At 40.4% G+C, this 13,031-nt stretch overlaps 1 protein-coding gene across 1 annotated transcript in view; it reads right to left on the bottom strand.

Annotated features, from left to right (window-relative positions):
• The window catches only part of Spred1 (sprouty related EVH1 domain containing 1), a 96,519-nt gene extending 95,091 nt beyond the window's left edge, over positions 1 to 1,428 (bottom strand). The window contains exon 1 of the mRNA XM_076850536.1: positions 813 to 1,428. Within this exon, the coding sequence (XP_076706651.1) occupies positions 813 to 844 (32 nt within the window). The 5' untranslated portion in view covers positions 845 to 1,428. The remainder of the gene's footprint in view (positions 1 to 812) is intronic.
• Positions 1,429 to 13,031: the final 11,603 nt, after the last annotated feature.

Genomic DNA, 13,031 nt, shown 5'->3' with positions numbered 1-13,031 from the left:
GGACAGCCCAAATAAGCAAAAACTTAAAACTGGAATACTCTAGAAGTTGATGAAGTCACCAACATGTTCAAGCATTATGAAATTCTGTTAAATCAACGTAATTGATGTGTCTTAACATAGCCGGAAAAGTAGAAACCAGCACTCAAAATTCTTAATTCTGAGTTCTTTACGAGAAGACACATCCAATATTTACAAAGGTAAACACGATAGGTCAACATCTCCCACACTCCAGGTGTCCTTAATCCTATTAAATTTCAAAAATGTTTCCCTAACCCTATTTTTTACAAGAATCTTACAGGTCATAAGTTTAAAAGGAGAGACGAAGGGGGAAGACAAAGGCTTAATCGGTATTTAAGAGTCACTGACTCATCGAATTAAGATTCAAAAGCAGTTTGCTGCAGGAGGTGCTCCCACACATTAGTTTCCAAGTGAAATAGCTATAAAGGAAGAAGGATGGATATCCAAGGTATGTTGCCTGGCATGACAGAGCAAAGAAGGACAAGGCTAGGGTCTTCGAGGCAGAGGGGCAATTTCTATTCCACTTCTATCCATCCACAGTTCTCCATCAACAATTGCCAACCCACTTCTTCACTTAATACCCTTCCCAGGCAGAGAGCAACTAAATCTAAGAGATGGAGGGGGTTGCTGCCATTAAATAAAATGGCCCCAAAAATAGGTTATCTCCAACACAAGATGCACCAACTCTCCAGGGCTGCCAGTTTTCCGGCACCCAAGTCTCCACCAAGTCTGGGGAAGTGCCGAGGGAGAACTGGGGGAGGGGAGTTAGCAATCAAGATCAATGAGGCGCTTACTCGTTGTCAGAAGTCGCCGTCTCCTCGCTCATCTTTCCCTCACCGTGATCCGATCCGGAGATGGAGGAGCAACAGCAGGCGGGGTAGTAGCAGCAGCACCGAGGGGCAGCAGGCAGCGGCGGCCGGGGGGGCGCGGGGGCAGCGGCTCAGGGGCCTCACCATGGTGGATGCCTCACCCAGAACGGTGCCCCCCCAGCCGGGAACCCCGGCCACCCCCGCAGGGGGGTGGCAGCAGGAATCTTTGCCGTGGCGACCCCAGCCTCTTCCCTCGCCTCAGCGCGCGGCCAGGGAGATCCTGAGAGGCCGGGTGGAAAAGGGAAAATGGAAGAGGGGCTGCAAAGGCTGGCTGGAGAGCTGCTCCTCCAGCCACTGGGGTGGAGCGCCGCGGGGTCGGTCCGGCCAGGAAGAAGCGGGCGGGCGGAGAAGCCGGGAGCAGAGGCGGCGCTTCCCTCAGGGATGCGGCGAGGAGGAAGCAGAGCTCCGCTCGGTGGGGGCCGGCGGGGGGGTGCCAAGCCCAGGCTCCGGGCGGCGGCGGCGCGGTCCTGCCGGAGCCCACCCCACCATCTCCCGCCCCGCCGCCGGCTGCCCGCTCAGCCACCGGCGGCGCTGGGGTCGGCCCTCAGGCACGAGCGGAACCGGACAAGGGGGCCCGCGGCGGCGGATTCCTCCAGACACGCTCCAGCCCGGACTCCTCCTGAAGGGGGAGGCAAGGGCGGCGAGGAGCGTGAGAGGCGAGGGGCAGACGAGCTGGTTGCTCACACCCGAGCCGGAGAAGAGCGGGCGAGCTCGTAGATACAGGGTCCCGAGAAGCCGCGGCAGAGGAGAGCGGCCGCAGGTCCCCACCTACCGCTCCGCGGGCCAGCTCCTCTCGCCCGCCAGAGGGGAGCTGCGAGGGGGGCCGCGGAAGCGCTCACGCCGCCCGCTCCTTCCGCCGCCGCCGCTGCCCGAACCGGGGGCGCCCGCGGGAGAAGGAGGAGAAGTAGTCCCTCGCGACTTCTCTCGGCCGCCTGCTTCCCCCGGGGGCCAGAGCGGACGCGGGGTGGGGCTGCCAAGCGGGGGGTGCCCCGGCCGTGGCGGGCTGTGGGTGGGAGGACTAAAAACTGCAGCCCCCGGACGAATCACTGCAACTCGAAGTCGTGTGCAGCATAGCAAGTTTCAGGAAAGTAGTTCCCTCCTCCCTTCATTTCCCAAATCGTTGTCGAGCCACTTGAGCGGGGAAAGGGGGAGGGAGGCGGAGGGATATGTCACTGCACCGCGCTTGGTGTGCGTGCGCGCGCTCCAAACTCTTGGCACGCTGCGAAAGGGGGCGGGGGTGTGAGCTGCTAGGGGAGCTGCTTGGGAGGTTGCATTGTTGCGGTGCGTTACCCCTCGTTACTCTGCTTGGAATATTTGGGTTGCTTGAACAAATTAGCTACAAAGACAGTGTGCTCAAGGAGCAAATCTGGATGGTGCTGTGTTCTGCTGTTTGTGTGTGTGTGTGTGTGTGTGTGTGTGTGTGTGTCTTGCAGAACGAAGAATGGAACTGGCTTGAGTTCATCGTTAGTTAGTGGGGGTTACGGGCTGGGACTGCAAAGACAGCTCCTCCTGCTGTCCCTAAGGTTGCATTGCTGCAGTCCCCTAGCTTCATGCACAAGAAGAGAGAGAACGTGAGGGGGGTGGGGAGAGGGAGGGTGTTTTAATAGCTCACTGCCTGATTCTTACTGCGCAAGAGATATGCCGTGCAGGGCATTCATCTCCGAAAGCCAGAGTGGTTGTTAATGGAGAATGACTTCCATTGAAACCCAGGGTAGGCGTGTTACATGAATCTGGCGCATCCAGAAGCACAGGAAATAACTCCCGCTGCGAGTGAGGTTGCATAACTGTAGCGCAGGAGATGCCTCTGTAGCACCAACTGCTCTGAAAGGAGGTGGAACGCTTATTGGATAGGCAGCTGTCACGTTTGCATTGTCAGAGGACAATGTATGCATTTATTTCAAAAGGTTTTTGCAAAGAAACCTACTGGGATTGTGAGCTGGAGCCTAGTGTCTGTCCTACTGAGGACTCACGCTCCTAATTCTGCAAATTCTATTATCTTTTCTCTACCTAGAAAGCCAGCCTATACATGCTGCAGCCTGGAGGACGGAAACCCAAACGCTCCTAAGTTCCTGACGCATCACTCCAGGCGTCAGCCTAGCTCTGTGCGCAATGCTTTTCACTTCATTCTCAGGTTTCTGTGGCCTGAGAATGAGACTTGCTGCTCCAGGCAGTTTGAGGAGTAGAATAATTCCTGAGGAAGAAAAAAGTGAGAGAACTTCCCAAACAAACCAACACTTCTCCTCTGTCTCTGGAAGCTTCAGGATTGTTCTCTGGATGAGTGTGCATACTAACCTATTAATAGTGTTTTGCATATGGTAGCACTTAGTAAATGTTTGAAGAATGAACGGAAGAACTGAAAGCAGTCAGTATGCCCCAAAATCATCCTATTGGTTTCTGAGAGTTTTTTATTTAACTGACTTCCTTCTTCATCAAGGAAGGACAATGTTAGTGATGGGGAAAGATGATAGGAAGACCCGCCTTTTATAATTTGTTCTTGCAAAGAACATGTAATTGGGAGTGTTGATAAGGGCCTCTTCTCCCAATACCCATTAAACACTTTGGGCACTCTGGTTTGAATCAATTCCTAACACTTATAATCACTGTTTTTAGGCAAGTTGCTTGAACTCTTTGCCTATGTATAATGGAGATAGTAGTACCTAACTCATAAAGCTAAGGTACTGATTTCTAATAAGATAGTAGAAACACACAAAACACTTAGAAAAGATTGAGTTCATAGAACTCAAGAAATCCTAGCTATTATGATTATTTTGTAAAGCAGAGATAATAAGCTCCATGGCAAAATGATGGCAATTGCTCTGAAAGTCCTGAATGTAAATAATTCACTATTGGTGTTCATTCAACAAATAATTCACTGTTTATCTTTTGTGTATTCCCCTTGCTAGACATATGACCTGGTCTTTAGAAGCTATTGATAAGATAACTATCACAGTAATGGATAAGTGTAAAGAAAGTTGGTCATTTGCAAAAGCAATTTTCACTTTTGAAGATGTACATCTGTTCTGGCACATCAGGGAAATCATCCATACCAGTTTTAGGAGATGATACGAAAACCATCTTTGTTGTCATGTGCCAGGCAGTGTAGGCCACTTTTAGACACATGACTTACTTAAAGAGTCAAAATGTGATTGACAGCTCAAATTGGCCCTTTTTAGATTGTACTGAACCCCTATGGCCAAGACACAATAACCAAACCATTCACTGCCTTTGGTGGTCTCCATGCCATTCTTGGGACACTTTTGTGCCCTTTTTAACAACATATTTGTCATTCCTCTTAGCCAATTGTTGACGATCTTACCAACTTTTTAAAAAATTTCCATGGTCTAGTAATTGTATAAGTCTTTGATCAATCAGAAAGATTCTACAATGAGGCTCAGAGCCTAGGGATCTTCTAGCTGATGTTCAGTCAGCAGCTGCCCTAAATTCAAGGTGTCTCACAACCGATCTGTCCCAGTGCCTGGCAATCAAAGGCAATATGTGAGACTTTATTTAGATTCTGATTTGAAAAAAATATTTTAAAATTTGATACAACTGGGGGACTTTGAACATTATCTGGAAATTTGATAGGATAAAATATTTTTCAAGTTTTGCTTCATGATTATGTTTTTTTAAGTCCTTATCTTTCAAAGATAAATATTCAAATATTCACAGATAAAATTGTATCTGATTTGCTTCAGAATCATTCAGTGTAGTGAAAAGGGAGAAATGTAGGTAGGGATATAAAGAAACAAGATTAACTATAGATTAATGAGAAACATATTCTCTTTATTATTTTTTATAATCAAAATTTTCTCATGATTAGCTTTTTTTTTTTTTTTTTTATTTAATACACTGTGAGCATTTCTTTAAAATGCAGATTTTCTAGGCTCCAGCCCACAGATTGAAATCTGTAGGTCTATACTGGGACCAACAAATCTTCTTTTTCAGAAATATGTCAGGTACTTGACCCTTTTTTAAGTCCTTCATAGTCTCCCCCCCCCTTTTTTTGCAACTATTTTTGTCATCCTGTCTCCCAACACATCCCTAATTAAAGCCTCCATTGTAGTCAAATACAAAAAGGGGGTAGTCCAGGGTATATCATAGGCTTATGTAGATACTATTTGAGGACAGAGAGATAGTTCTGCTAAGAAAGGTGGACCCAGCCAGACATGAATAAGTTTGTGAGAAGCTAAATATAGAACATAATTTCACCTTAAGTTCCAACTCCATTCAGTTGATACTTGTCAAGAGGGACTCTATGGTCATATCAGGCTTCAGCAAGGAAGGGAACACTTATATTTGCTTGATTGTAGTTTCTCAGGTGAACCCATGGGAGAAACCTCATCAACAGTAGCTGGTTCTCACAGTGGCTCTCTGTAGTATTGTACTCAGATATAAGAATTAGCCAAGCCCCTTGTTAGAGGTGCTGATCAATAGCAACCCATGGATCAAAGAGAAAGGAAGAAGATCTTGACTGTCAAGTAATTGCCAGGATATCAACAAAGTTAAGAAGGCCTACATGGACTCTAGATTCCAGATAGGTATCAGTCCAAGGATTCACAAGGATAGCAAAATGTACTGTCCTCACTGTGCTTACTGTGATACTGGTAGATGGTATGTGGCTCTGCAATGCAAGAATTTCTCTTCCCAGGCTGCTCACTCCATAGTTACCATCTTTCTTTTGAACTCAGAATCTATCATTCAGCATTAGGTATAGTGGTGTGTGCCTATGGTCCCAGCACTTGAGAGGCCAAGGCTGAGGCAGGAGGATCCCTTAAACCTAAGAGTTTGGACCAGCCTGGGAAATACGTGACCCCTGAGACCCCATCTCAAAAAAAAAAAAAAGAAAAAGAAAACCTCAGATTCTCTTATCTTTGTTGTTTACACTTTCACACATACTGCTAATTAACATTTTATTAGTTTATGCTCGTTTCCCCAGTTCAATTATAAGTGACTTGAAGACAGACTGCATTTCAGCAGTGGTTTTAGATAATAGAGCTTTTTGTATAATATTATGCCAAATCTTTTTCTATGTGTACAAGTGAAGCTGTTTGCCTGACACTCTGCTAGAACCAGGAGTTCCCTATGGCTTCCTCTTGCAACTAGAATACTATTAGAGTTCAGCATTTCATACACACTGTTCCTTGGACTATTAGCTGTCAGCAGATGTTTGTACACTTGGGACACTAAATAGGAGACAACCATGCCAATATTGAAGTTCTTAATAAAATACAAGTGAACATTTCTATTTCTAAAATTCCCCTTAGCATTATTCCTTAGCAGATGTTATTAAAATTTTGTATTTGAAAACTATTTATCAAAGGACTGTATTTTCATGCTATACTAATGTTCGTGTAATGAATTTTTCTTTTTTTAAGTGTAACCAGTCTCATGGCTAATGAGCTCTGCCTCTCAGTAGAATTACTAAATGGTAACCATGTTTCTAAATAGTTTCCTTGCCTCTGGCATGAGTCTGTTTCTCCATCACTAGAGTTTCCATGTTCTTCCAAACTAATACAAAGTATAAAGGATAAGTATGCTATTTTCTTTTTCTCCCTAAGGACTGCAGTTGTTGGTCTGCTAGTATCCGGTGAGTGTGAAATCAGTTTACTTTTAATGCTATAACTGCCTTTTACAGGAAGTTTCCACAAGATTACGAGGAGTACAAGGGAAATGAGCAGTCTGTGACTTCCTTTATGCTCCGTATAATCTTAGCAGGGAGGATGCTTACCAGACCCTCTGCTACTAAATAAAGCACTCCTCCCTTACCATCATTCTCCCAAATGGCTTTGGCATGTTCATTCTTCAAAAACTATATTCCATTACAACAAATAGGAAGGATTGAAATAGCCATCACAAAAGATTTCTAAGGCTATATACCCACAACACAAATTTAGGACAACAAAAATTCTTAGACAACAAAAGGCAGTTCTTGGATTTTGCTTTATGGCATTGACTTCCCTTTTTGTGAGTAATAATTAACCATTGTCTAGGAGTTACAATGCCCTTCAGGAGCTTACCTTCCTAACACCCTTGCCCAGTAGGTATTATTATCAACTCCTTTTATAGAGAGACTTGGGAACTGATGATCAGACAGGTTAGGTTATGTACCAGAGGTTACACAGAAATAAAGGTATGGGTGAAGCTGAAATCTTCAAGAGCCCAGAAGTGTGTGTGACTACATATCTAAGTGTCTTTGGTTTTTTTCAATATTTTATATAATATTTCAGATAAGGAATCCTAGATGGGATATTACTTTCTTTTCAATTCAATATTACTTTGGATGACTTGGCAGGAAAATCCAACTTTTAGTTTATCCAAAAAAGAAAATGAAATTCCTTGACAGTTATCAACTGCCTCCTATGGTTCTCATTATCTAAGATCCCTTATTCCATCAGTTGTCAGAGTAGGGTCTAGAGAACTCTGGGATCTCCTTGTAAATTAGTAGCTAAATCTAAGCCTTGATAGCAAGACTACTTCAGTCAGAAGGTAAATAACATCTGGTTGCCTCCAGTTGATGCTAGCAGCCATTAATTATCCTGGTAGTTCCCTAGTCATGTGTGACTATTTATTGGTTAGGTATACTGTCCATATTTCGAGTCCTCAATAGTCACATGTGGCTAGTGGTTACCATTTTGGACAGTCTTTGTTCTCTTGGCACTCAATGTGCAGATGTGTTGCAAGCAATGCAGGTAGTTATCTTGTTATTGATGCAGACATGTAACAATGATTATACTTTCAAATGTTATTGGCTTGAATTAGGGCACTGAATTCTCTCCTTTGATCTCAGATTATCTATTTGTTCATCCACTAAAGGTAAAAGAGAGGATATAATTTCATAATTAGAGTCTTTGAAAAACCCACAGAAGATATCTATCTGGAAGAAACAAATTCATTGATTATTTTATAAAGATACTTTAAGTGCTCCTGTCTAAATACTGTAAGTCAGCTACCCAAAGCTACAAACTTCACCTGGAAGCTTGTTAGAAATGTGGGCTCTCGGCCTCCACCCCAGCCTTACTGAATCAGAATCCATATTTTAACAATGTTGTGTGCATATTAAAAGTTTAAGAAGCTGTGCTTTTGTGGGTATAGGAAGGATAGTAAAATGAGTTGGACATTATTTCCCTATGTGCATATATGATTATATGACAGGTATAACTCTGCATCATGTACAACCAGACAAATGAGAGGTTATACTCCATCAGTGTATGATGTATCAAAATGCATTCTACTGTCATATATAACTAACTAGAACAAATTAAAAAATTGAAAAAAGAAGCTGTGCTTTAAATAATCTCTTTATAAGAATGTCCCTTCCTCACCTTGCCTGGTTATAATATGACCTGGGCTTGTCCAATCTTGAAGTATACAAAAATAAAATATTCCTGTCACCGTTTCCAGTCCTTTTTCTAGTCCCCTCAAACAGGTCTTTTGTTCTTGTTTCCTTTTAGCCTCTTTTTCCTGGCCTGTGATTTAGACCTCTCAGTCCTCTCATCTCAGAATTAAGCCCTCTACTCTGTTTTAGTTCTCTGTAGTCCTGGGATTATCAGGCAATTATGCCCTTAAGAACTGCTCTCCTTTTCCCTTTTGTCTCTCAGATCTCCCTACTTAAAAACAAAAAAAAAAAAAAAAAAACAAAAACTTTTTTTTTCAAATTGTTTCTGGCTTATCTGAAGTTTCCCTCTTCTTCCCACTGTGTAACCATCACATTTGAGTTGGATTTTTTCATATTTCATTAGGTGTATGTGAAGCCTGTTTAGGGTTTTTGTTTTGTTTCGTTTTATTTTGTGTGTGTGTGTGTGTGTGTGTGTGTGTATGTTGGGGATTGAACCCAGGGCCTTATACATGTGAGACAAGCACTCTACCAGCTGAGCTATATCCCCAGCCCCAGGTGTTCTTTTTTTTTTTTTTTTTTTAATATTTATTTTTTAGTTCTCGGCGGACACAACATCTTTGTTTGTATGTGGTGCTGAGGATCGAACCTGGACCGCACGCGTGCCAGGCGAGCGTGCTACCGTTTGAGCCACATCCCCAGCCCCCCAGGTGTTCTTAAAACTTTGAATTTTGTTGTAATTTCCATGTGGTCTACTATAATTTTAAAAGGCAAAACAAAACTTAAGAACCTATATTTACATATGACATTGTTTTATGTTAATACCTCCCCCCAATTGTGTATGTAACTGTGTGTAGTTTAATAATTATAATTCAGAGTCAGAATATGTAAGTTTAGGTGGTAGAGGCTGGAGGAAAGGTATAAAAGAAATATTAGTGTTTGAGGAAAAAATAACAGTTACTTTTATTTTCTGTTTTGTAGAATCTTATATAATCTAAATGTTTCCATTTGTTTTTCCATGTCTCCATAGCTGTATTATAAGATTTTGGAGACCAGTAAAAAGGCTGTTGTGAGAGTCTATACAAGGAAAATTAGGGCACTACTCATGGGGCTACAACAAAGAGGATAGTTAAAACTACATGTCAGTGGTAGAATTCGCAGGATCACTTTAGGTTCAAGGATGAAGCCTACTTTCTGGGAATTTTAGTCTAGCTTGGAAGAAGACATGGAAACCAAAGGGAGACATTCAGATAATATGAGATGCAGTATGACTAAAAACCTAGCAAGTAATGAAATTCAATGTTATTGTTTTCTTCTAATGACACTAATATTATTACCATATCTAAATGTGTCCGTTTTGGAATCTTATGATATTATACTGTTGTGTAATAAAACAAAAAATACACTATATTAAAGCTTCCATATTTAAAAATTATTAGATGATAAAAACTTTAGTTCCAGTGACATCTGCCCCCCAAAAGATATCTTTATTCTCTGTAAGATTTAAAATCCTGAGAAGACCCTGGCTTTCCTTCTCACTGGACAATGTCACTTTCAGAACTAAAGCTCTTTATCTAAAAGCTCTAAACACTTCACACCCTTATTGCCTCCTGGGTTTTAGCCAATCTTTGTTTATTTCAAGTTTCCTTCCTTTGCTGGGTGTCCCTGACTTCCTCCTGGGTCCTTTGCCAAGCAATGCCATGTACTTTGAACAGTCTTTTTTTTTTTTTTTTTTTTTTAACCTCTCTTATTGTTCTTGCCTATTTTAAGTCTATCTCCTGAGGTTTTCCATAAGGCTTTTGGGATTGATTTGGAAAAACAGCATTGCTTTCTAAAATCCTATATTATTTGGTCTAGTCTACATCTTAGAAATATAGCTGTTCTTGATATGTTCTATTGTACTATTCTTAACTATATTTGTTTAATGTCTATATTTAGTTATTTATCCTTTCCAAGTTTTTATAAAATCTTGATATTCATGTGTATCATATTATTTATAACAACTTGTAGGGTGAGATGTCATGCTATATATACAAAATGTTATTTTATAGCAGTAATTATAATTTGTTACTCCGGTAAGACAACTTTTAGTTTATATTTTGAATTTATCTCTGGAGCTCTTAGCCATTCGAATGTAAAAATGACATTAGACATTTTGACATGCTGTCATCTAATTTCATAAACTATATATTATCGCAGTTTTTTTTTACTTTTCATATATCTAAAATATTGAATTTCCTTGAAAAATCACTTGAAATGTGATTTGATTAATTTGATTTAATTAACTAATTCAATTCTAACACTGAACATTTCTCAGTTTAGTTTTTTAATTATTTTTCATGACTTATACTTCTGATGTTTATTCTATTTTATAAAACCAAATGTACTCAATAAAGGATATAGAGAACCTTCTAAAGACTAATAGAGCCATCTAGACTTCATTAGGGAGTACTGTTTTGGTTCAAGTTTCAAAGGATCCATCTTTGATAAGTTCACAAAAGCAATCTGTATCAGAAGAATTGATTTATTGAGATATTTATTTTACACACCATGCTTAGTACTAGAGATAAAATGAAAGCAGTCCTTGACCTCCAGAAGCTTATAGTCTACCGGAGGTGTATATTAATAAATTAATATTACCATGGTCAGTGTTATAAGGATTTTGAGTAAAGTCCCATGTGAACAACTGATTTTGCTTCACATGAAACAGAGAATTAATGGTAGATGAGTTACCATAAGGCATTATTGTGAAACATAACCAAAACAATGAAATGAAAAATCATCCTTGAAGTCGACATCACCCGTGTATTCAAGGAGAATGTGAATAGGAAAAAAAATGCTAAAGATTGTTGATTTGTGTAATTTCAACTTTGCAAGGGCCAATTTGGAGCTAAGAGAGATCAGACAAATGTGTGATTTTCTTTCTTATAGGCTTTTATACAACACGGCCAATGAGAATCCATTAACGATAAGACTCTCCAAACTTCAGAGTGTCCTCCCAGCGGAATGAAGATAGGTGTGGTAGAATATTTGTTTGATACAACTCAATGGATGTTGATAGAGCTGGCTTGTTTGTTTTCAATTGTATTTTCTGGCAGTTAGGTATTATATGGGTCCTCTTTGGCTTAGCTCAGCAATCCCCTAATTTAGAATCTAAATACTCTGAGAAAATAACCTTTTACATAATGTACTTTGTTTTGATTCCCAGCTCCAGAACTGACAGTAGTAGCCTTTTATATTAATTCTAAATGCCCAAGGCTACTTGTCTTGCCTCTCATTTTATCTATCCCAACGTAGTTTTCTCTGGGCCTTCTGTTTCTCTTGTCTCTTCTGAATGCTTGTAAAAATTCTACACTAGCCATATCTTTTTGTCTGTTTATTTTATTCCAAAAAATATTCTTAGGTTCCTAGTTATGTTCTGAATATCAAATCAAGAAATCAGAAGACGTACTTTCTTTTATCTTCCCCAAATGCCTAGTATTGAATCTTCAACCATGTTAATGGGTAGAAATGCCTTTGACCTAGTGATATCTGTTACCTCCCAGAAATCTGAAGAAAACTCATGTGAGTTTAATTCAAAACAATAATTCTAAAAAAGCACAAAATAGTATAAAGATTCATCTATTTATGCTTTTTTATTTTATTTAGTTATTCATTTTGTGGCACTGGGGATGGAACCTAGAACCTTGTACATTGGAGTCAATCATTCTGCTTGAGCTATACCCAAACATCTAAGAAAATATGAATGTATTAAGCACTACTATTATTAGGTCTTTATCTTTTCTAAGCAAAATAATAGATAAATAAAAATATGGTTTAGAAAGGCTTTTCAAAGTTTTCTTTCCCATATTTGATGTTCTATTTTTATGTTTGCAATTTTAAAATTTGTCTTTTTTCCAGTTGCATGGAAATATTATATGAATTTTATTTCCATACACATACTTAAAGGAAAAAGTTAATGAAACTGTGTATAAAATATACATTTGTCTATAGTGTTTCCCCAGCACAAATGTGTTAAACCAGCATTAATCCTCAAAGTGTCATTGAAACAGATACCTAACTTTCTCCTTTCCCAAATCAGTAATATAGAATAACTCCCTTGATAAATACAAACAGGTAAATGTTGCTGGACTCTTTTATATAGAAGTATTGGTACGTGTTCTTCCCTAGTAGAGGACTTGATGATAATCATAATAGCTCATGTTTATTGGATGTTTACCACAGGCCTTAGGCTCTGTCCCACCTCCTTTACATATGTTAATGTTAATCTTACTGCTAAGAGCTCCTTGATACTAGTAAGGAAATGAAAGTGACAGGCTTGAGTGGGTTTCACAATAAGAAAGTTGCAGAGCTCTGAGTCAGGCCATGGAGTTGGAGAGACCCACTCAGAAACTTGATGCTGAGCTTTCCTGACTAGTACTTGACTAAAATGTAACAAAGGGGAAAGGAACTATAAGAAAGATATGGACAAAGAGAGAAAAGAACATGAAGGATAAAGGGAGGGAAATAAAGGAAAATAAAGTTGAACAAAATGAAAAGAGAAAGGGGAAAATGATGGCTGGTGCTATGGTGCACACCTGTAATCACAGCAAGTCAGGAAGCTGAGACAGGAGGATCCCAAGTTCCAGGGCAACCTTAGAAATTTAGTGAGACCCTGTCTCAAAATAAAAAGGGCTAGGTATGTGGTTCAGTGGTTAAGGAACCCCAGGTTCAATCCTCTGTGCCACAAAGGGAAAGAAAAGGAAGAAATGGTGAAAATACTTACCCTCTGACCCTTCTCATGCCACCAACCCAATAGCCAACTCAACAAT

This window comes from Callospermophilus lateralis, chromosome 3, assembly GCF_048772815.1.
Source record: "Callospermophilus lateralis isolate mCalLat2 chromosome 3, mCalLat2.hap1, whole genome shotgun sequence".
NCBI lineage: Eukaryota > Metazoa > Chordata > Mammalia > Rodentia > Sciuridae > Callospermophilus > Callospermophilus lateralis.
The sequence above is the reverse complement of the archived record's forward strand: the minus strand, read 5'-3'. Positions and strand labels throughout refer to the sequence as shown.